General features: G+C 38.7%; 1 protein-coding gene across 1 annotated transcript in view; it reads right to left on the reverse strand.

Annotated features, from left to right (window-relative positions):
* MRPS9 (mitochondrial ribosomal protein S9) overlaps nucleotides 1-21491 on the reverse strand; it is a 63486-nt gene extending 41995 nt beyond the window's left edge. Inside the window, exons 1-2 of the mRNA XM_026515672.4 lie at nucleotides 21292-21491; nucleotides 10156-10335 (exon numbers count right to left, since the gene is read on the reverse strand). Coding sequence (XP_026371457.1) covers nucleotides 10156-10335; nucleotides 21292-21426 — 315 coding nt within the window. The 5' untranslated portion in view covers nucleotides 21427-21491. The remainder of the gene's footprint in view (nucleotides 1-10155; nucleotides 10336-21291) is intronic.
* Between the last annotated feature and the right edge of the window lie 1458 nt (nucleotides 21492-22949).

Below are 22949 nucleotides of genomic sequence, written 5' to 3' on the forward strand. Positions count from 1 at the left end.
GGAATGGTGAGGGGAGGAAGGCATGCACCACCTTTCTCTCCAAAGCCTGCTGCTGATAGTGACATGGCTCCTGGACATTCTGCACGTTTGCAAAGTATGAGAACACATTTGCTGCAGTCTGCTGTTCCAGCACCCACCTCACCAGCACAGTCTCACTGAAGTCACTGCCATCTCTTGTTACTAGAAGCTCTGCATCAGCTATGGGGGCACTGGCCCCTGCAGCAGGAGAAAGACCCACCAGGCAGCACAACAGCCTTCCTGCTTCCTGCCTTTTAGACCGTCTTCTTTTAGCATTTCCCCAATGATAAGATTTCACCTCTCCTGACCAGGATTACTTGGTTGGAATTTAAGGCCAGGCTAGGAGAAGTTGGGTCAGTGGCAGGCACATCCCACACCCATAAAGGGGTCGGTTAGGGCCTAGTGACTTCACACCTCTTTTAGTAGAAAAGCATTTGTGCAAGCCCTCCCAGATATGGCATTTAACTCTCCACCTCTCTACATACCCCCACTAATTTGCCCCTTTGGCTTCCTCAATTGGTTTCTATTAAAAGCCACATGCTCAAGAGACTTCCTCAACCTCTCTTTGTAGATGGTAGACAACTTCATCCTCACTCCTTACAACTGAGAGGCTCTGTCTCACACTGGAAAAACATTTCATGGAAGGTAAAGTCTTCCATGGGCTGATCTCTTGAGTCCTTGAGACTTCCCAAATTACACAATATAAAAATACTATTCCCAGTTCAATATAAAGTTATGGATGGTATTTCAAAGAAGAGAATTATAACAAAAAATAAGTAGCAAAAATGGTTGAAGGCTTTTCCCATAAAATTTTAAATTAAGGTAAAGATTTGGTCAGGAAAAGTTTAGAAGTACCAGAAAAGAAAATGAAGAAGAAAGGCAAAGAAAGTGTTAAAATACTTCATCATTTTTAAGCAATTTTCCTGATGCTATTCAAAAATATCTATATTAGCATGGTAAAGATGCAGAATTTAAATATTATGATTTTAGGTGAAATTAAGTCAACCAGAAAACCAGTGGAGGAAAGTGGTAACTTGACTCTCTGCTAATTTTTTTTTTTTTAAGATTTTATTTATTTATTTGACAGAGATAGAGACAGCCAGCGAGAGAGGGAACACAAGCAGGGGGAGTGGGAGAGGAAGAAGCAGGCTCATAGCGGAGGAGCCTGATGTGGGGCTCGATCCCAGAAGGCCAGGATCACGCCCTGAGCCGAAGGCAGACGCTTAACCGCTGTGCCACCCAGGTGCCCCGACTCTCTGCTAATGTTGACCCATCTATCAACTATAATGTTCTCAGACTCCTTGGTGCATGTGGCACTTACCAGGCACTAGAGAAGAAGTACCAGTAGGACATGGCCTAGGTCTTCAAGTATCTAAAATTAGATGAAACTTGGCATTTCACATGTGAATTGCGGTTTGGCCCACTTGGACCACATTTACCAACCACAACAGAATGAACAGGAATTTCCTAATTATCTGAAATAAGCACCTTTTCACTTCTAAACAATCTACGTAAAACACGGTTATGTAAACTCAGAAACACCCAGCTCTTCTACAAAAACAAAGACAAAAATATATGCATTTGACCTGTGAACACAGGTTTGAACTTCTGCGGGTCCATGTATGTGCTGATTTTTTTTAATAAACAGCACAGTGCTGTAAATGTATTTTCCTTCTGATTTTCTTAATAACATTTTCTTTTCTCTAGCTTGCTTTATTATAATTATATAGTATTTAATATACATCGCATACAAAATATGTGTTAATCAACTGCTTGTGTTATTAGTAAGGCTTCCAGGCAACAGTAGGCTGTTAGTAAGTACTTAAGTGTTGGGGGAGTCAAAAGTCACATGCGGATTTTCGACTATACAGGGGGTCGGTGCCCCAACCCCTGTGTTTTTAAGGGCCAACTCTGTTAACAGTTAGGACTCAATTCTTCAAGAAGCTTGAAAACAGTACTACTAGCCTAATGTTTGTTTTAGGTTAGCATTTGTGTTTCAAGAGAACCTTTTCCCAGCCTAGGAACCAGATTCTGGATGTAGCCCTGTATTGTCAATATCCATGAATATATACCTGAAAGAGATACCAAATCATTGCCAAGATTAATGACGTAATTGTTCATTCTGAAGTTCACTCAGAAGAAACTCTGGGCCGGGATGGGGGAGAGAGAAAGAAAGAGCATTTTCCAATAATAAGTTCTAGCTTTCCTATATTAAGTTCTGAAATTTGTATGGAATTCAACATGGCAAAGTTCTTCGGTGTTTTTAAACTTATGTTACATTTGACAAAATTTCGTATATGAAGTAGTTTCATATATGAAGTAGGTTCAACGGTTGGTTGTCACAATAACAAAAAAACAAAACACAAAAACCATGCTTCTTTTGGAAATAAATAAGTGGAGTGTACATTTAATGGTAAGTATAGAAACCTTTAAAAATGTATTAGACCACAGCACTGTTTTAAAACAAAAAAGTGCTGACAAAAGTAAGAATGTCAATTAAAAAAAAATTAATCCAAATAAGTCATGGAGTAAGGCAATTCTCCTTTTCTAAATATGTTTCCTACATTTTCAGATTTTTAACTAGAATACCAGTAATTCAAGGGTTCCCTAAAATGAAGGCAAAGTATTTAACTACATTCTTAGGCTTAAATCAAAGTATAAAAGGATTGCAGGCTCAACCCAGGAGGAGCACTGGGTCAGGAATGCAATCTCTATTAATTAGGTATCCCAGCTGGGCAGTGGGTTTGCAGCTGTTAACTTGATCAATGACTTACCTAAATGTCATCTCTACTGATTCGCTTATAAATTACCAGCAAGTGAGACTAATGTACAGGTGCTAATTTATTTAAACTGTTCTCTACAGTTCTACATAGCTTTATAAACTGCATCTGGCACCTAATGTTAGCTGTCAGTTGTACTTAGACATGCCTGTCCTAACGACTCTGTTCATTAGAAGTGAGCACAAATTATGAAATATTGTGAAAAATGATACATCAAATGGAATGGGCACAGCAAATCAATTAGAGAAACTTCATACAGCATATTCACACTTAGGAGAATAAAACATTCTGGTTTCAGAATGAGGTCTATAATACCAATTAAAAAGTAATTGGTAGACTTCAGCAGTGTTATATATCAATTTGCTGGCTTTTTTCCTGAAATTCTATAGTAATGTAGAACTTAACTTTTAATTCCCAAATAAAGACATTAGTAAATGCAAGTGCAATTTTGTATCCATAATATTTAATATAACTGAGATGTCTCCAAGTTAAAATTGATAACTGATACCACTTAATTCAAAAAGGAAAATGCAAATAGCAGTGGTTCTCAACTTTTTTCTACGCTGACAGCATGATTCTGAGATCACTGTCACCCAGTGTCTGCTCTAGCATAACAGAGTGTTACAATGTCACTGGCCCAGGCTTTCCCTTTGGGTCACTGAGGGAAACCGCTGCAGCCCCGCCTCGGTCACAGGCTCACAGGCTCTGGGGCTGATTTCTTTACAGTCTCCAAACACGTAGAGTCTTCCCTTGGCCAAACTGTAACTGCTTTAAGTTGAATTACAGAACCCACTCAGCGCAATGTTCAATCTGACAGTTCAATCCTCCTCATGGTAACTATACGGTGAGAGCCAAAAATATTTTTTACACGCTGATGAACATTTGGCAGTAACCTGTGAAGGTCTGAGGAACGCGAGTTGAGAGCCACAGCATTAAGATGTATTTTCAAACACAGCGTGCATGTCCCTACTTGCAGGTCACCGTATACACTACTTACTGACCATGAGAGGGCACCCGCCTTTCCTCCTGCCAGATCTGCCACAGGTGGTCGGCGGCGTCACAGCGGTTCAGTGGGGAAGTGCAACAGGTGGTTTCTTTCTCTCCAAAAGAACTTAAAATATTAGGCAAAAATGAAACTATCTAAAATGGAGAAAATCTGTACTTGCCCATGACTAATTTCTTTCCAGTTAATTTGTTATTTCAAAAACCAAAAATAACTTTTTCATATAAATGCAATACCAAGATTGAACATTAAATATAAAAAAGTAATTCTGCAAAAACAATTCTAGTAGATATACAATGCTGCAGCTTTAATAAACTTCTAAATAAATGTCACTTTTAAATAAATATTAAAAGTGACAATTATTCTTATTGATGTAATTTTATGTCATATGCCTTCTATTTTACCAACCCATATCTGTACTCTTTTTAAAAGTCTTTATAACTCAAAGAAACACTAGCATGTAAGATTAACTAGGTATAATTTTCACACGTTCTATATGCTGGACAGATTTCTATTCAAGTTTAACCTTCTGGAATAAAGTTCTGAACTAGAAATCCACAAAAAATGCCGATGAAGAGCTAAAACAGATGACATAAATTCATCATTTTACTTAGTAGGAAGGGCACACAGGTCCTCACGCTAAGTCCAAGGGGCTCTTAGTTTTAATTCACAGGCCTAACAAGTTTAGTTATGCCAGAAGGCTGGAAGGTGAGAGCAGCCAGAGGCAGCCGTGCCACACAGAGGAAAGGAGATAGCAGGAATCAGTACTAGAGCATGGCCAGGCCATTCAGTACAGGGACAAACAGGAACTACAAGCCCTAGTCAGGGTATCAGCTTAACAACCATGCTAAAAGGAAAATCCTGAGGCACTGTAAGGTTTTTTTTTTGTTTTTTTTTTTTTCTTCTAAGTTCTTACTTCATTATTTTCTTTCTTTCTTTTTTTTTTTTTTAATGATTTTTTATTATATTATGTTAGTCACCATACAGTACATCCCCGGTTTCCAATGTAAGGCTCAATGATTCATTAGTTCTGTATAACACCCAGTGCACCATGCAATACGCTGAGGCACTGTAAGGTTAAACTATATTCACTATACTAAATAAAGTTGGGGAGAACACATTTATTTTAGAAAATGTTACCCAAAAAATTAATCTTTGAAAGTGCAGAAAAACAGAGTTTGCATATAGGAAGCACCTTGTACAGCTCTGGGTTCCTCAACAATAAATACCAACCCCACAACGTTTTTCTAAGGACTGGATGTGGTAATATAAATCAGGCTCCCAGACAGCACCTTGAACATATATAGGAGGTTTTTAATAAGTGGTTATATTTTTCATTACAAATAACTATTAAAAATAGGTTTCCCTTATCTAGAAACTTCACTTCTGTGGAATATCTAATTTCTTGATCATATAAAGAGTAAAATTACTGTACCTGGTTTTAAATTCTATATTAAAAGCCAAACACATTACAAAAAGCATTATAACTTCTAAATATATAAAAGAAATCATGACAGACTGCCAAAAAATTACCTGGAAGCTTAAAATATTTTCCTGATTTTGGATATCAAATTATTTGGTTTTGTCTTCAGAAATAACTAAGCATTTTGTCAGTATGGAAACGCTACATAAGACTCATTAGCTATATATTCTCTTTCAGGTTATATAAACAGCCAAATTACAAACAAAAATAACAGTTTTGAAAACATACACAAAACCAGGAACCGCAATGGGTATGTAATTTTAATGGTTTGGTAACAGTTGATTGTCACTGTCCCCTTCACTTTCACATCCATGTAGATGCCAAAGACCGCCCACTAAATTTAATAAAATGCCCAAACAGTTAATTGATATAAAGTGTGAGACTTAGCGAGGCAGATCAATTACATACAGGAAAGTCTAACACAGCAGAATTACGTTACAGGTGTCAAGGAAAGGGGTAACACTTCCGTGCGGCAGTGTGCTGGGTGAGACAAAAATCTCAACCCGTGGGTAAGACGCCACCTCTGATGTCAATCACACACTGATAAATCAATATACGCAAGAGTATTCCTATTGTTCTCAACACGCAGTCTTAGGTGGGATGGAAGATTTGTGTGACAAAGGCAATCAGAGAACTAGTGAAGAATTCAAATTATGGTAGATTTTACTTATTGCATTTAACAGTATTAGTAATAGTAACAGTAATAGTAATACACTAGCACCTAACTTACCAATGTGAAAATTATACAGTGAGCCTAGGCTTTCAACCAGGTAAAATAAATTAAATTATAGGCCATGTATACTACCTAGCAGTTAAATCCTCTTGAAAATATTTTTAACAACCCAAACTAATATTCTGATTAAAGATCCAAGCACTGAACTAACCACTCCAAACAACATATAATTTTAAACACTAACATTATGAAAATGGTTATCTTCTCAGACAGAATTACAAAACTGTTGAACAATTCCATTTCTTTCAATGAGCTAAATATGCTCCATGTATACCCCAAAAGGTAGTAAACTCAGCTGGGTAGTGGGATCCCCTTGCTCAGAAGAGTTACTCAGGTACACACAGGTCACAAGGAGAGAGAGAAGCACCAGTTTTAAATGCAAACAGCATAGAGAAAATTACCCACAAAAAATCCCAGGGCCAAATGAATTCAACCAAACATTTAGAGAATTAATACCAACACTTCACAAACTCTTCTAAAAACAGAAAAAAACACCTATCAACCCATTCAATGAGGCCAAGTATTACCCTAATATCAAAGTGAGACAGAGACATACAAGAAAACTACAGATCAGGGGCGCCTGGGTGGCGCAGTCGTTAAGTGTCTGCCTTCGGCTCAGGGCGTGATCCCGGCGTTGTGGGATCGAGCCCCACATCAGGCTCCTCTGCTATGAGCCTGCTTCTTCCTCTCCCACGCCCCCTGCTTGTGTTCCCTCTCTCGCTGGCTGTCTCTCTCTGTCAACTAAATAAAAATAAAATCTTTAAAAAAAAAAAAAAAGAAAGAAAACTACAGATCAGTATCAGTTAGATGCAAAAATCTCAACAAAATACTATCAAACCAAATCCAACAATACAGTAAAAAAAAATCATTCACCACAATTAAGTGGGATTTATTCCCAGATGCAAGGGTACCTCAATATTGCAAATCAATCAACATGATACATCACATCAATAAAAGAAAGGATTTAGCCATATAGTCATCTCAATAGACGCAGAAAAAGCATTTAACAAAGCACAACATCCAGTCATGATAAAAGTCCTTAACAAAGCAGGTTTAGAGGGAATATACCTCAACATAATAAAGGCCATAAATGAAAACCTACGGACAACATCATATGCAACAGGGAAAAACTGAGAGCTTTCCCCCTAAGATCAGGAACAAGACAAGGATGTCCACTCTCACCGCTTTTATTCAATATAGTACTGGAAGTTGTAGCTATAGCAACTAGACAACAGAAAGAAAGAAAAGGCATCCACAGTCTGTAAGGAAATAGTAAAACTTTACTATCTGTAGACGACATGATACTACATAGAGAAAACCCTAAAATTACTAGAACTGATAAATGAATTCAGTCAAGTTGCAGGATACAAAATCAATGTGCAGAAATCTGTGAGTTTCTATACACTAATAATGAAGCAGGAGAAAGAAAAATTAAGAAAACAACTCCATTTACAACTGCACCAAAAATAATGTGATACCTAGGAATAAACCTAACCAAAGAGGTGAAAGAACTACACCCTGAAAACTATAAAACACTGAAGAACACTGATGAATTGAAGACGACACCAAGAAATGGAAAAGCCATTTCATGCTCATGGACTGGAATAACAAATATTGCTAAAATGTCTATACTACCCAAAGCAATCTACACATTTAATGCAGTCCCTATCAAAATACCAACAGCATTTTTCACAGAACTAAAACAAAAAAATCCTAAAATTTATATGGAACCACAAAAGACTCTGAATAGCCAAAGAAATCGTGAAAAAGAAAAACAAAGCTGGAGGTATCACAATTTCAGACTTCAAGTTATATTACAAAACTGTATTAATCAAAGCAGTATGGTACTGGCACAAACAGACACATAGATCAATGGAATAGAATAGAAAACCCAAATATAAACCCACAATTATATGATCGATTAATCTTCAACAAAGCAGGAAAGAATATCCAATGGGAAAAAGACACTGTCTTCAACAAATGGTGTTGGGAAAACTGGACAGCTGCATGCAAAAGAATGAAACTGGATTAGGTAATTCACCATACAGAAAAAGAAATTCAAAATGGATTAAAGACCTAAATGTGAGAACTGAAACCATAAAAGTCCTAGAAGAGAAAACAGGGAGTAATTTCTCTGACAGCAGCCATAGCAATTTTTTTCTAGATATGTCTCTTGAGGCAAAGGAAATAAAAGCAAAAATAAATTAGTGGGACTACATCCAAATAAAAAGCTTCTGTACAGCAAAGGAAACAATCAGCAAAACCAAAAAGCAACCTACAGAACGGGAGAAGATATTTGTAACTGACATATCTGATAAAGGATTAGTGTGTGTGTGTGTGTGTGTGTGTGTACACACACATATACATATATATATACACACACACACATATATATACACACATATATATGTTCTTCATATATTTTATATATATATATCTCATATATATACAAAAATAAAAAACGTATACGAGTTAACACCCCAAAAACAAAAAATCCAATTAAAAATGGGCAGAAGACATGAAGAGACATTTCTCCAAAGAAGACATCCAGATGTCTAACAGACAAATGAAAAGATCCTCCAACATCACTCATTATCAGGCAAATGCAAATCAAAACTACAATGAGATATCACCTCACACCTGTCAGAATGGCTAAAATCAACAACACAAGAAACAATAGGTGTTGACGAGGATGTGGAGAAAAAGGAACCCTTGTGCACTGTTGGTGAGAATGCAAACTGGTGCAGCCACTGTGGAAAACAGTACGGAGGTTCCTCAAAAAGTTAAAAATAGAGCTACCCTATGATCCAGCAATCAGACTACTTAGTATTAACCAAACCAAACCAAACCCAAAAACACTAATTCAAAGAGATACACCCATCCCTATGTCTGTAACAGCATTACTTACAATACTAAATCATGGAAGCAGTCCAAATGTCAATGTATAGATGAATGGATAAAGAAGATGTGATACATACACACACACACAACTATGCACATTGGAATATTATTCAGCCATAAAAAAGAATGAAATCTTGCCATTTGCAATGATGTGGATGGAGCTAGAGAGTACAATGTTAAGTGAAAGAAGTCAGAGAAAAACGAATACCGTATGATCTCACTCATATGTGGAATTTAGGAAACTAAAAAAAACAAAAAAGGAGTAAAGGAAAAAAAGAGAGAGAGAGAGAGACAAACCAAGAAGCAGACTCTAAACTACACAGAACACACTGATGGCTACCAGAGGGGAGGGGGTGGGGGGGTGAAATAGGTGACCGGCATTAAGGAATGCACTTGTCGTGATGAGCACTGAGTGATGTATGGAAGTGTGGAATCACTCTACCGTACAGGTGAAAGTAATATAACATTGTACATTAACTATACTGGAATTCGAAATAAAATTTTAAAAAGTTAGAACAAGCTTCAAAGTGGTTAAATTTTATGTACCTTTGCTAGCTATGTTAGGATATCTGGCAAAAAAAGTATTATTTATTATTACTACTTTTCAGGGCTAGAACAACTCAAGAGTCGAACAATAACAGAGTTCTAATTTTAATTCTCGAATCATTTAGAATAACGCCTCACTTTGAAAATTCAAAAATATAGTTAAGATAATAAAAAACACTCAACTCAGGTTTACTTATGGGATTTCCTGTAAACTTCACTAGACTTACATTACCATCTGTTTTACCATTTTGTAAGAAAGCTGAATTTAAGACTCCACAATAGGATAAATTTTCCAAATTGTGTATGAGCATTCACAGTGGCTCCAAAGACCTTGAATCAAGAAAATTATCCATTTCTCATTAAAATCTAAAACTCACTATGCTTCATAATACTTCAAATACAGAGTAGCATCTCTCTTTGAAACCTTGGTTCCAACTTGCAATACATAGCATTTGTCCTTATTCTGACAGTTTGATTAAAACTGGGTGGCACAGTCCGTTAAGTCCATTAAGGGTCCGACTCTTGGTTCTGTCTCAGGTCGTGATCTCAGGGTCATGAGATGGAGCCCTGCATCAGGCTTAAGTTTCCCTCTGCGCCTCCCTGCTAGCGTGTGCGCGCTCTCTCTCCCTCTAAAACAAATAAACCATAAACTCTACAGCAATTACTTTCCCAACACAGTAACGGCACTTACGTCAATATCCTCTTGCGTGAAAGTTTCTGGATCTTCTCCCATCATGTTGGCTAAATGTCTCTTTCCTATGTTGAACTCTTCAATCTGCTTTTTAATAAAATCCACTGTGTAAGCTTCATGTCTCAAGGCTGCAACATTTTTCTTTGTTGTTACACCTGTGGTATGCCTCAGCCTTAATATCTAGCAAAAAATACAAACGAAAAGGGAAAAGGTTTTAAATTAAATAATGATCTAGTAGGCAACAGTGTCTAAATAAAACAGGGTGTTCAAACAACTGTCTTTATTATAGTACTCAGTTGGCAAGAGTCTGGAAACAGGTAAAAGGCCTGTTAAGAAAGCTGTTCACTAAAACTGTCCTCCGCTCAAAAGCTTGCTTTTAAAAGCCTCTGCTTACACAGTAGTTTAATCTACTGGCATTTCAACACATTAGAACCCCAAATACCTGTAAGTGATATGCTACCTCCTCATCTACCACAAACATCCACATTTGATACCGACTGGTCAATGTCAACTAGTTGTGGTATTTGACACGCAGTCAATGAAGAGTCAAATGACACTCCCTTAAAAAGGCAAATGCACATGCAGACAGAACCGAGGGAAGGAAGGAGCATGTATGGCGGACAGCACGCTTGGGCTCTTGGTAGTCACCTTGTTTTAGGGTTCATCTTTCAATGCCTTAAAATAATAGTTTAGCTTAGCTTTAGACTATTCTGTGGTCCTTATTTTAAGCTGATACAGTGAAGGAACTGCTTCACTAAGCACTGACAAGATTCATCGTTAATTTGGTTCAATACACTAACTTAGTAAGTCCGGGCTTTCCCATCTCTTTAAACTATCAGTAATGATACCACGCTTGCGGCTGTTGATCCTTTCAGGCTGTAGCGCTAGGAATTTCCCCTCGAGGCATTAATAGTTCGCCCACAATAAAGGGTGCTAAAGAACCAGAAAAATGCTTTCAAATGACTGTTCAGCCACATTCAGTAGCTGGATATAACTAGAACAGATATTTCTGGTCCTGGCTTTTCTCAAAATCTTAATCTGTGGTTCTCGACTTTCATCCCAGCCCCAACAATTTTAAACACCTTAAGCAATTCAGACCTTAAGAACTGTAATTCTTAGTAACTCATTCACTTCCCTTTCAATTAACATAAATTCTCTCTCGCACACACCACCATCAACACCATCCCTGCCTCATCCATTGCCTAACCCTTTGAGAATCAGAGATTCAAGTAACTGTAATAATTTGTCACTATAGTTACAATAAAAAGCAGAAGAAAAAATACAGGACAAATATTACGTTACCCTATTAATAGTAAAAATTATGTTCTTAAACTCTTACAAAGCAAAATAGTGTTAAAATGATTTCTTGAGGGGCGCCTGGGTGGCACAGCGGTTAAGCGTCTGCCTTCGGCTCAGGGCGTGATCCCGGTGTTATGGGATCGAGCCCCACATCAGGCTCCTCCGCTATGAGCCTGCTTCTTCCTCTCCCACTCCCCCTGCTTGTGCTCCTTCTCTCGCTGGCTGTCTCTCTCTCTGCCAAATATACAAATAAAATCTTAAAAAAAAAAACAAAAAAAAAACGATTTCTTGATACTCTTAAATGAGTAAGACAGGGCAATTTAAAATTCCATGAAACTTTATAGTTTATTTTTCCTCAGGGGAGCACAAAGGAGTTTCTCTCTTTATATTATTAATCAAGAATCTTAAGATGCTCTAAAGATACAGTGTCACTTTCAATCAGTAAAAACATGACCCAGACTTGCTTACGTACAGTTAGCCTGCCCTTTTAGAGCCTCTTTGTACACCCCTGCTACCTCTCCTCGCCACAGCTAGCGCCAACAGCACCAAATCCTCATCTCAAGAGTTTCACCATCTTATTACATTTTTACTTTTTCCAGGATTTTGCTTGTTTTTTTTTTTTTTTTTAACGATTTCATGTTTTCTTTGAACATGGGAAGATGTTGCTTCTTGTATTCAAAGTAAAGAGAAAATGCTGTCTACCCCAAGAATCATGGCAAAGCTATGGATTTGGAGGAGAAAGCAGCTGTCACTCAGTAGAGGTGATTTTCCCCAATGTTCCACTGCCGAAAGGATGATTACACTGCTGGTTTCGTAAGTCATATGACAAAATGTTTTAGTCCATAACTAAAACAGCCCATTCGTAATACAGGTGACCCCACTACACTTCCCACCAATCACCAACCACAGCCCTCAGGAGAAATGAGCCTCCCAGTGAATACAGGAGACTTCCACTCACTGAAATAATGAGTTCTAAAGAAGAGTAAGATTAGGAGGAAAGGGATGAGTTCAATTTGGGGCATGACAAGTTTGAGATGTTTGATGGGCATCCCGGGAGAGATAGGTGTCCTGGAGGCAGATGGCTCTGTGGGTGTGCACACAGGAGAGATCTGAGCTGGAGATGCCGTCTGTTAATAATCAGCATGGGACATGATGCGACACCATCAAAGTAGGGGAAATGGCAGGCATTAGTGTTAGAATAAGAAACATCTATTTTCCTGTGCAAAGAAACACCACAGTTAGTGAGGGAAAGTAGACGGAAAGGTAAGATTACTTATGTCTTATGGCCGTTATTTTTATGAAACAGGACAAGAGATGGGTCTGCAGAGTAAGGGGGGACAGGTTTGATGGACTGAATACTTCATATTCAAAGAGCAATGATACAGTGGTTGTAAAGTCGACAGAACAATTAAAGGAAGAAAGTAAGAAAAAAAATTTAAGTACTCCTTTATACTGGATGTGAGCCAGGAGAATAATACCAAAGAAACAGTTATGAATCTATAGCCATACAATAGCTATAATATTTTATTAATTATCTTCCTGTTTCCTATATATTTCCTTTGTATGTTTCAGTGGTACATTCAATGTACTAATTAGTTCAGAAGAGTTCTATCGTAAGGCAAATTGTACCCTTCAAATTATAAAGTGTTCCATTCTCAGGCAATACTTTTACCTTAAATTTAATTCTATTGAATTGTAATATTGCAACCCTTTCAAACTTCCCTTTGCCTTTTCCTGGAATATCACAGCCCATATTTTTCATTTAAATTTTGAATCACTTTAGGTTTTGTTTGAGTCAATCTGAGGTTTTTGAATACATGAGAATATCCTATTTAAATGGACTTAATAGATACCGTCTCATTTTCCATCTTATTTTATCTTTATTGTTTTTATGCTTTCATTCCTGTTTTCTTTCTTCTGCTAGATGGTATGTAGTTTTTTTATATTTGTCTTTTGATCTGGCAATTTAGACATCAGACAGCCTGCTTTTATTTTAGTAATGATTACCTATATATCTCCGAATAAAATGTTTAAATTATTTCTCCTATTAACTTCAGAAAGTAATACTCATTGAATTCTCATTTACTTATTGTTTTCTTCTTCAACCATAGAAATTATCTGTTTTTCTGTCCTCCATCCATATCAGCTTCTCTCAATCTTACTTCTTATCCCTTTGTTCTGCATTCTGTCTGATTTTTAAACCTTCGCTCCTTGGGGTTTTTTTGTTTTCTGCAGTGTTAATTCTGCAGCCACTCTGAATTTTTAGCTTCACTGGTCTATCTCCAAAACTCTTTCCTTAACCATTTCTTTAATCGTATCTTCTTGTCTTACCTCCTGTTTCATACAGCTCTACCTCACCCAACCTTTTAAGACTGTCCCTGACAGTGTGAAGCAGTGATAGTAAAATAGTTCTTCCATTTTGTTGAGTAGATATTCCTTTGTGTTTTCTTCATCTCTCTCTCCCACACTGTTCCTTTTCTTTTGTTCTGACAACATTTTAGTATCACCTCAAGCGAAAGAGTTGATTATTGGCTTGAAGATTCATTTCTTCACTTGATTTAAAATTATCTTGCGTCTGTCTATATTCTTCAGCCTTTGTGACATGTAGGGCTTTCTTTGTTTTAATATAAACGAGGCTTAAAAAATTGTAAAAATTTTTTACTGGTGTTCATTTACAAAGGGATTTTTTAAAAAGTCCCTACTTACTATTTTTCATTAAATCTCTTTAGGATCTTTTCAAAGACATTTGTATACACTGCCTAAGAATATAACATTCTGGAAATTCTTAGTTATTGTAAAGCCATCACAGCATCAGTAGCAGACTACTAATAGATTATAAACGTTCTAAATCACTCCAGCAATGATTCACACAAAAATATTTACTTTCAAAAGAGTCCATTATTCATTAGTACAATCGATTAAGAAAGATGAGGCTGAATAGGAATCGACTAGATCTTTAGCTACAAATAGCCAGAATTCCTGCAGAGAACGTGCTTTGCTGGTAAGTACAAATACCCCACAAAATTTTCTACAGGTTCTAATTCTAACTGAAAAGCTATGACAGAGAATTTTCCTCACACTTTGTTTTTATGGACTGGTATAGATACAACTTGACAGATTTGTTTCTTTTTTAAGATAATCAGTGGGTCAGACAACTATAATTTCAATCAAGCGGGTTGCCAAAGAAGCAGACACATCCCGACAGAGCAGTGATGTCCCAAATTTGGCCAAATGCCAGTGCTACACACTACTTTAATGATATTACGAGTATTAAGGAGTCTCCTTTTTGTTCAATTGGATAAAATGGAACAAAGAAGAATGTGCCATTAATCTGAATAGAAAAGGCAAAAGAAAAAATACTTTGAGAAATTAAAAAAAAAGGTAAAGACTAAAGTCAGATTAGAGAGAACATGGACAGAAAGAAACAATATAAGGACACCAACAGAGAAAGGATAGTAACCTTTTTGAATGAGTCTATATTTTTATCAACTAGAGGTCTCCGGATACAAGCAAAAGAAAATGACTTTGCTTAAGCAAAAGAGACATTTCTTAGAAGACTAACGGGCCCAGGACCATACTTGAAGCAGACAGCTACAAAACAGAAACTCCAATGATCCACAACACATTCAAGAAGTCTGTGGCCATTAAGATAAAATGCTATTCCAACTGTCCTTAGCTCTGCTCAAGATCTCACAGGAGGGACTATCTAATGGGGCTACCGTGGGTCACATGCCCCAGATTATAGTTCTTCCAGACTGTATCCAGTGGGGAAGAACTCATTCCTCCTGAGAAAATAGGAGTGCCCTGGTGAAAGGGAAATGGACACCAGGTTAAACAAACAAGGAAATCTACTACATTACTTGAGCAAAATTCACCATTTATATTCTTTTCACAAACTTATAAATTTAGACCCTTAACGTACTTACCAATCAAATAAAATATAGGGACTTTATTTGAATTGTGCTTTGAACAAACCAACAATAAAAAAATTATTGCTGGGACAACCAGGGAAATTTGAACATGGAATAGGTAACAGATGATATTAAAATTATTGTTCATTCTGTCAGATATGTGCATAGTGGCATGGAAGCTACGTTTTTTGGTTTTTTTTTTTAAGATTTACTTATTTATTTCAGAGAGAGACCACGAGTGGAGGGTAGGGGCAGAGGGAGAAGGAGAAGCAGACTCCCCGCTGAGCAGGGAGCCAGATGCTGGGCTAGATCCCAGGACCTGAGATCAGGACCTGAGCGAAGGCAGACGCTTAACCGACTGAGCCACCCGGTGCCCCATGTTTTTTTTTTTTTTTCTTTTAAAATCTACCTGTTAAGAGATGTACATTCAAGTATATATTAAGTTATATAATGGGAAGTCTGAGATTTACATAAAAGCTTACAGAAAAAAAGGTAGGGAGACAGATGAAACAGGACTGGGAATATATTAATAATTGTTGAAGCCAGTTGACTTACACATAGGGTTCATTATAGTATTCTATTTCTATAAATGCTTGAACATGCTTCATTTTTCATAATAAAATTCTAAAAGGTAAACTATTTTACATGTTCATTTAACAAATTTAAGCAACCACCATGGGTCGGGCTATCTACTGAATTTTAACCAAAATAACTGTCAAGCAGAATTGAGTGGTGTTAAATGAGAATATTGCCACACTGAGAGAAGGAAACATGAAGCACGGTCAAATTGCAGTTTTCTTATTTAAGTTACTAATCTATCCGGCAAAAAGGAGTGTGGCAGGTGTTCACATGTACACACATGTACACGTGCACATATCCCTATATGTAAGAACTCTTCACATGTTTAAATTCAGGAAATGATCACTGAGCATCTAGGAGGTATCAGTGGGATCAGAGGAGGGATACAAAGGCTATACTATTTTTCTCAAGACGTTTACAAACCAGCTGTAGGGGAAAGACCTAAACACACAAGACACTTAGTTAATAAAAAAGAAGTAAATGTGGGTCTTTCATAGTTGCAGGTAGCTTCCAAGATGGCTCCCAGTGATTCTACCATTGGTATTCATCCTGTTGTTCAGTCCCCTCCCCTTGAGTGTGGGCTTCTGTAACTTGCTTGAGTAACTTGCTTCTGATGAATAGAATACTACTGAAGTGACAGAATGTCACCTTTAAATTTATGTTACAAAAGACTGTCTTCCCTCTTTTTCCCCCTCTCTTGATCAACCTGACGGAAGCCAGATGTGGTGAGCTGCCCTACAGAGACCCACGTGACAAGAACTGAGGGTGGCCTCCAGCCAACAGCCAGTCCAATAGCCTGGCAGGATATGAATCCTGCTAACACCCACAATGAGCAAAGTGAGAGGAAGATTTCCACCCTCCAGCCTTGAGACAACTGGAGCCACAGCCAACACCTGGACTGCTACGTTATGGGAGACCCTGAGGGAAAACCCAGCAAAGCTGTGCCTGCAATCCTGACCCACAGAAACCATGAGATACCAAACGTCTGCTGTTTTAAGCTGCTAAATTTGGGGGTAACTTGTTAGGCAGCAATAAATAACTAATTAATTCATCATCCTACTTACAACAATGAAGCATAATACAAGTAGATTTAGTACATAAATCTATCCTTAAAAGGACAGGGTGAGATCTCAAAAGAAAAAACTTATCCCATCAAAGGGGCTTTAATTTCCATTGCTAATAAAACAGAATTTTTTAAAAATTCAAAGTTACCTAGGGGAAAACGTAACTAATTTATAGAAAGGCAGACAGCATTTGATACAAATGCAAGTCAATTTTTAGTTTCAAACAGTTTTTAAGCAATTTATCAATAAACTTTATTAAGACCCTATCATAAACCAACTGGATGCTATGATAAATACAGGACATTATAACCTCTAGGAGCTCGTAAGATGAGAGATGAAAAAAACACATACTTAAGACAAGAACAACGTTTTTACAATAAAATCAAAATACACAAGGCCTAAGCCACCAAATGCCATTGATCGTTCTTTGGCAGACAGTCCAATTCAATAAGGGGTGTACTGACTCAGTAAACAGGGAAAGTTTAAGCACTAAGTGTGTAGTAGAAAATAAAATTAAGAAAACATATCATTGATAATTGGTAAAACTAGCTTTCAAAATAGAAAATTGGTCTACTGCTTTTCCTTATTATAAAAGTCATAGGGGTGCCTGGCTGGCTCAGTCAATAAAGCGTGCAACTCTTGATCTCAGGGATATGAATTCAAGCCCCATGTTGGGTGTAGAGATTACTTAAAAATAAAATCTTAAAAAAAAAAAAATCAAGGGCACCCAGGTGGCTCAGTCAGTTAAGCATCCAACTTTTGGTTTTGCTCAGGTTATGATCTCGGAGTCCTGAGATCGAGGCCCATGTCGGGCTCCGTGCTCAACAGGGGGTGGGGAATCTACTTGAGGATTCTCTCTCTTCCTCTCCCCCTACCCCCACCCCCGCTCACACACACACACACACACACACACATTCTCTCTCTATATATATAAAATAACCTTTTTAAAAAAGTCATAAATTTTTCATAAAGCATTCTTACATTATATTGATAAGAGGATTTAAGAATGCATGGATAACCCTTGTAGCACACTATGACTGTCAACTGCTTATAATGCCAGTGCTACTCTCATTAATGAAAGATTTAAAAAAAATTCAAGTACTTTAGTATACCAAAGCAGATCATAATCTGGGCCCTGTCAAACTTCGTCATGTCTCACCATTCTTGCACCAATTATTATACCAATTATAACTGCTGTAACCAATTAGTTGTTGCTGCCAGATCCACTGACTCTGTACATATCTGTCCCTTCTATACCTATTACATCATCATAGAACAGAATACCTCTTTTTTTTTCATGGAACTCCTAATTGCTCCTGAAGACTCTATCAACTCCTTTTGAGAAGCCACCCACCACTCCACCCATTTCAACTCATTTGCATAGGCACTGCAGTTCTGTGCTCTTCTTTATTTACCTCTGTAAACCTCATGGTAAGCGGAGTGTAGGTTCCTGATATTCAGGGGTTTATAACCTGAAGTTTCACCATTCACAAATACGAGTCCCTCCTCCATCCCAAATTTGGTACACTTAGGTATTTGCAATTGTGGTGGCATTAATACAAAACATGTATACCACAAGAGTGGTACACAAGAGGAAGTCTGCTAGTGAGGGTCCCAACTGAGCACAAGGAGTCATAGTTTAACAGAACGTGTTCCTTTTTCCATGTGGCACTCACTTTTTTGCCTGTGACCCAGTAATAACTACTATTTAGATCACCACCTAGGACACACTTATAAACAAAATGCAAAAATACCCTGTATGAAATGTATTTATTATTATTCCACTGTTTTATGAAACATGGCCCCTAAGAAAAATGTAACTATGTTTTTTTTTCTGAGCATGGAAGTGTGGGGCAGAGGGGAAGAGAGAGAGAGACAGAATCATAAGCAGGCTCCACCCCCAGTGCAGAGTCCCAGGCAGGGCTTGATCTCATGACCCTAAGATAATGACCTGAGCCCAAATAGAGCTAGATGCCCAACTGACAAACCACCCAGGTGGCCCAAGAAAAATATAACTATTAATGTTAGAGATGGAAGTGAAGGAGTATGAATATTTAAGACAGGCAAGCTCTGTGCCAGAAAAAAAGGTCTTTAACCATATATATGTTAATAGTAGGGGTCAGACTGGGGTCAGTTAAGTCTTTTGGTTATATGTGAGTTCCACTTCATGTAGTAAAACATAAACCGTGACAATACTAAGAAATTTGGGGATTCGGCAGTCTCGGGATCATCCCTGGAGAGGGCTACAGGTCAATACTGTCTGGTAATTATTTGATAATGATTTGTTTACTTCATAGTGCCTGGCTCAAGTAAAGTGCTCAGTAAACATTTTCCATATGGAGGGGTTAAAAGCTTTATTTCAAGTCAGGGAAATGAAAATTAAAGTAGCAAGGAGAAATCACTGTTCACCCATCTTACTGAAAAAAATACCTAATCCCAGTAGAAAAAGGGGCACTCTCATACATCAATGATGGAGTGAGGATTGCTACTGCCTTCCTGGAACTCTATGTGGAAGTATCTATTAAAATTTAACATGTACACATACTTTGCAGCTGTAACTGCAACTAGAATTCTCTCCTACACAAATAAAAGCAACAGTACCTAAGAATTATTACAGGATGTTTACTGAACATTTTATTAATGGTAAGAAAATGGAAACAAAACAAATGGCCATCAATTATTACCACTGACACATATGCATGCATATGATAAAAAGAAGACAGAGAAAGACAGAGAATACAGACTCTGGAGTTTGAGGGAGGGAGGGAAAGTTAGCACCCCACCCCCCACAAACACACATAAAGTGTCAGCAATAAAAACATTCTATATGCTATAGCCTCTTTTAGAGCTAACTAAGCATATACAGGGAAAATATACTCAAAAGAGATGCATGAAAAAAAAAAAAAACTTCCAACATATTTTCCAATAGTAAAGTATTAAGGGGCACCTGGGTGACTCAGTCGGTTAAGCATCAGACTCTTGGTTTTGGCTCAGGTCATGATCTCAGGATCCTGGGATGGAGCCCCAAGTAGGGCTCCCCGGCTGAGCGGCTTCTCCCTCTCCCTCTGCCCCTCCCCATGTTCATGCTCTCTCTCTCTCTCTCAAATAAATAAAACCTTTTTAAGAAGTATTAAAAAATAAATGATGGATAAATGAATACATGGACTGGTTGATTTAGGTTAAAATATAAAAGAAAGATGATCAAAAATATACAGCATTCTTTTCAATAGTTTTTATATCATAATATTTGACTTCTCTACAATATTTGGTACTTGTTAATCACTTTCCCTACTTAAAACGTTCACCTGTTTTCCATGACACCACACTGTCTGGTTTTCCCTCTACTTCTTTGGCAGTTCATTCTCAGTCTCTGGGAGGCTCTTCTTCTTCCTTAACTGTTGTCCTTCAGGGCCCTGTCCCTCTACTTATTCCACTTCAGGACACCTTCAATAGGTGTTTGAATTCACTTCCAAGGCCTCGATTACCATCCACAAATTAACAGAGGACTTGTAAATTAGATCTCTTCTTGAACTATAAACCTGTCAATCTTTGGGCCTACTGGAAATCTCCACGTGGAAATCCCAATTACAACTGTATAATAAACACAATTATATCCAAAACTAATCTCGTTTTCTTCCCTCTCAAAACTTTTCCCTCCTTTTGAGATCCCATATCAGCAAATGCACCATCACCCAACTGATTCCCGCGAAGCTGGAATCTTGGCTTCTCACTGCCCTCAAGAGTAAAGGAATATACAAGTTCTGGTCTCCATCTCTCCAGAGACAAGGTGTCGGGAAAATTAAGAAAACAGAAACTGCACAGATGCAGGGCACTTTTAAAGTCACTATCAATCCTATCCACTGTGTGACTTTCTCCATTAAGTCTTCCAGACTACTGCAGGAGTCCAGTTCGCATTCACCTCCTCCAGCACAGCCCTCCTTCCCACTGGACCGCGGGGCAAGCGGGAAGGACCGGACCCTACATCACACCTAAGCCACAGACTCCCCTTAGGTTGGCAGCCAACTCAAGGAAAGGGGGGGGGTGTCGCTCTAGTTCCGTCTGTAGATAACTTCCTCCCTCACTGAACCCTGCGAAAACCAGAAACAACCTCGAGTGGCCGCTGCAAACCAATACCCACTCCTCTTCTCTTAACCTCAGACCTCTACTAAATACTCCAGACCCTTAAGTCCCTGTCTGAGGGCACGCTAGACCCCAAGGGAAGATACAGGCGCCGGCTCCACATCCTCGCGCTACACGGACCAGCGCTTCCACTTCTCCCTTACCTGGAATCCGGTACCTGTCTGCAACTCAGCAGCCGCGGCTTTCCAGACACCCTGTTTCCGGGCGAGGCTAACCCTACCTCCGAGAAAGAGCCGGTAGGAAGCTGCTGCACCGCAGAACACACAGGGTGCCGCCATTTTGGCTGCCGGAAACCCGGGCGGGAGGGCGAAGGGGCGGGCCTGAGGCCTGCGCAGGCGCCGGTGGGAGCTAGGTTCCAGGGGCTGTCGGGAAGAAGCGGGGGGGCGTGTTCCGCGGTCCGGGGCGGCTCGTCGCTGGTTGGGTGTGTGAGCCCTCGGGGCGTGTCCGACTCCACCCCCTGGTTCGTCGCAGCCCCAAGCTGAAGTGGTGGTGGGATTAGCTCTGGGCCTTTTTCCCCTCCCGCAACTGCTGAATTCTGCCCTTGTCTTGGTACGACTTCCACGTGGCTCTTTAACCAACTCTTACTTCCCTGGCCCAGTGCTGCACCTCGAGACGGCTGTCCCTGAACAGCAGAACCCGCGCCGCCCGCCCGTACCTCCTTTTGCAGTCTGACTTCACCCTACTCCAAAGCAGAGGCTGCTCTCCTTGCTCACGCAAGAATTGACTCCAAGCTTTGGCTCCTATATGTTTTTCTACTATGGGTTTCCCCTTCTCTCTACCTTTCCACATTTTCAGGGTCCAGAGTCTCCACCTCCCTCCAGACCACTCTACCTTCCATGGCCTTCTGCCTTCCATGGCGTTCACACTTCTATTGTTTAACTGTGTAACGCGCAGGCGAAACGTTCGCGGGTGAGGATGAAACAGTCTTAGCGGTGTTTGCACGCCTCTCCCCATAGTGTTAGCGTTAAGCCTTACTTGAAACCCAATCAGAATTAAATGCACGGTCATAGAATAGAAATGAGTATACTTTGCTTTCTGAGACTTGTGTGCCCTTGAGAGTAACTCCCAGGGTGCTTTCTACAAAATACATTTTAAATGATGCAGTAAGCCACCCTGAAAGGATTTCCAAACACTTAGAATTGAAGGATCAGTAAAATTAAAATACAAATACACAAAGTTGTCAAGCAAATACATACACCATCATTGCTTAAAACACATTTAGTCATTAAAACGGTAGAAATGACATAATCCCAGGGGGAAAAGGTGTTCTTTTAAATGGAATGCATTTCCTTGTATTGAAAATTCACTCTGTTGTTCAGTTGTTCCCTTTTAGGCTAATATAACTTTCATTAGGGGCGCCTGCGTGGCTCAGTCGTTAAGCGTTTGCCTTCGGCTCAGGGCGTGATCCCGCCTTCCGGGATCGAGCCCCACATCAGGCTCCTCCGCTGGAAGCCTGCTTCTTCCTCTCCCATTCCCCTGCTTGTGTTCCCTCTCTCGCTGGCTGTCTCTATCTCTGTCGAATAAATAAATAAAATCTTAAAAAAAAAAAAAAAAAAGAAGAAGAAATTGGCAGAGATTCACAAACAAGGATTTGGGAACCAAATCTTTATAGCTCATTAAAATAGATGCCTTTAAACAATAGTTCCTGCACATTGTCACAAAAATGTTTTTAACTTAATTGTGGATATTTAATTAAGTAGAAAACAATCAAATAAGTATGTGAAAGTAGAATTTTTACTATTTCTGTAAAAAATGACATTTTGGAACATATAAGAACTAAGTTCAGAAATTAAGGTTAGGA

The sequence above is a fragment of the Ursus arctos genome, unplaced genomic scaffold (assembly GCF_023065955.2).
Source record: "Ursus arctos isolate Adak ecotype North America unplaced genomic scaffold, UrsArc2.0 scaffold_8, whole genome shotgun sequence".
Taxonomy (NCBI): Eukaryota; Metazoa; Chordata; class Mammalia; order Carnivora; family Ursidae; genus Ursus; species Ursus arctos.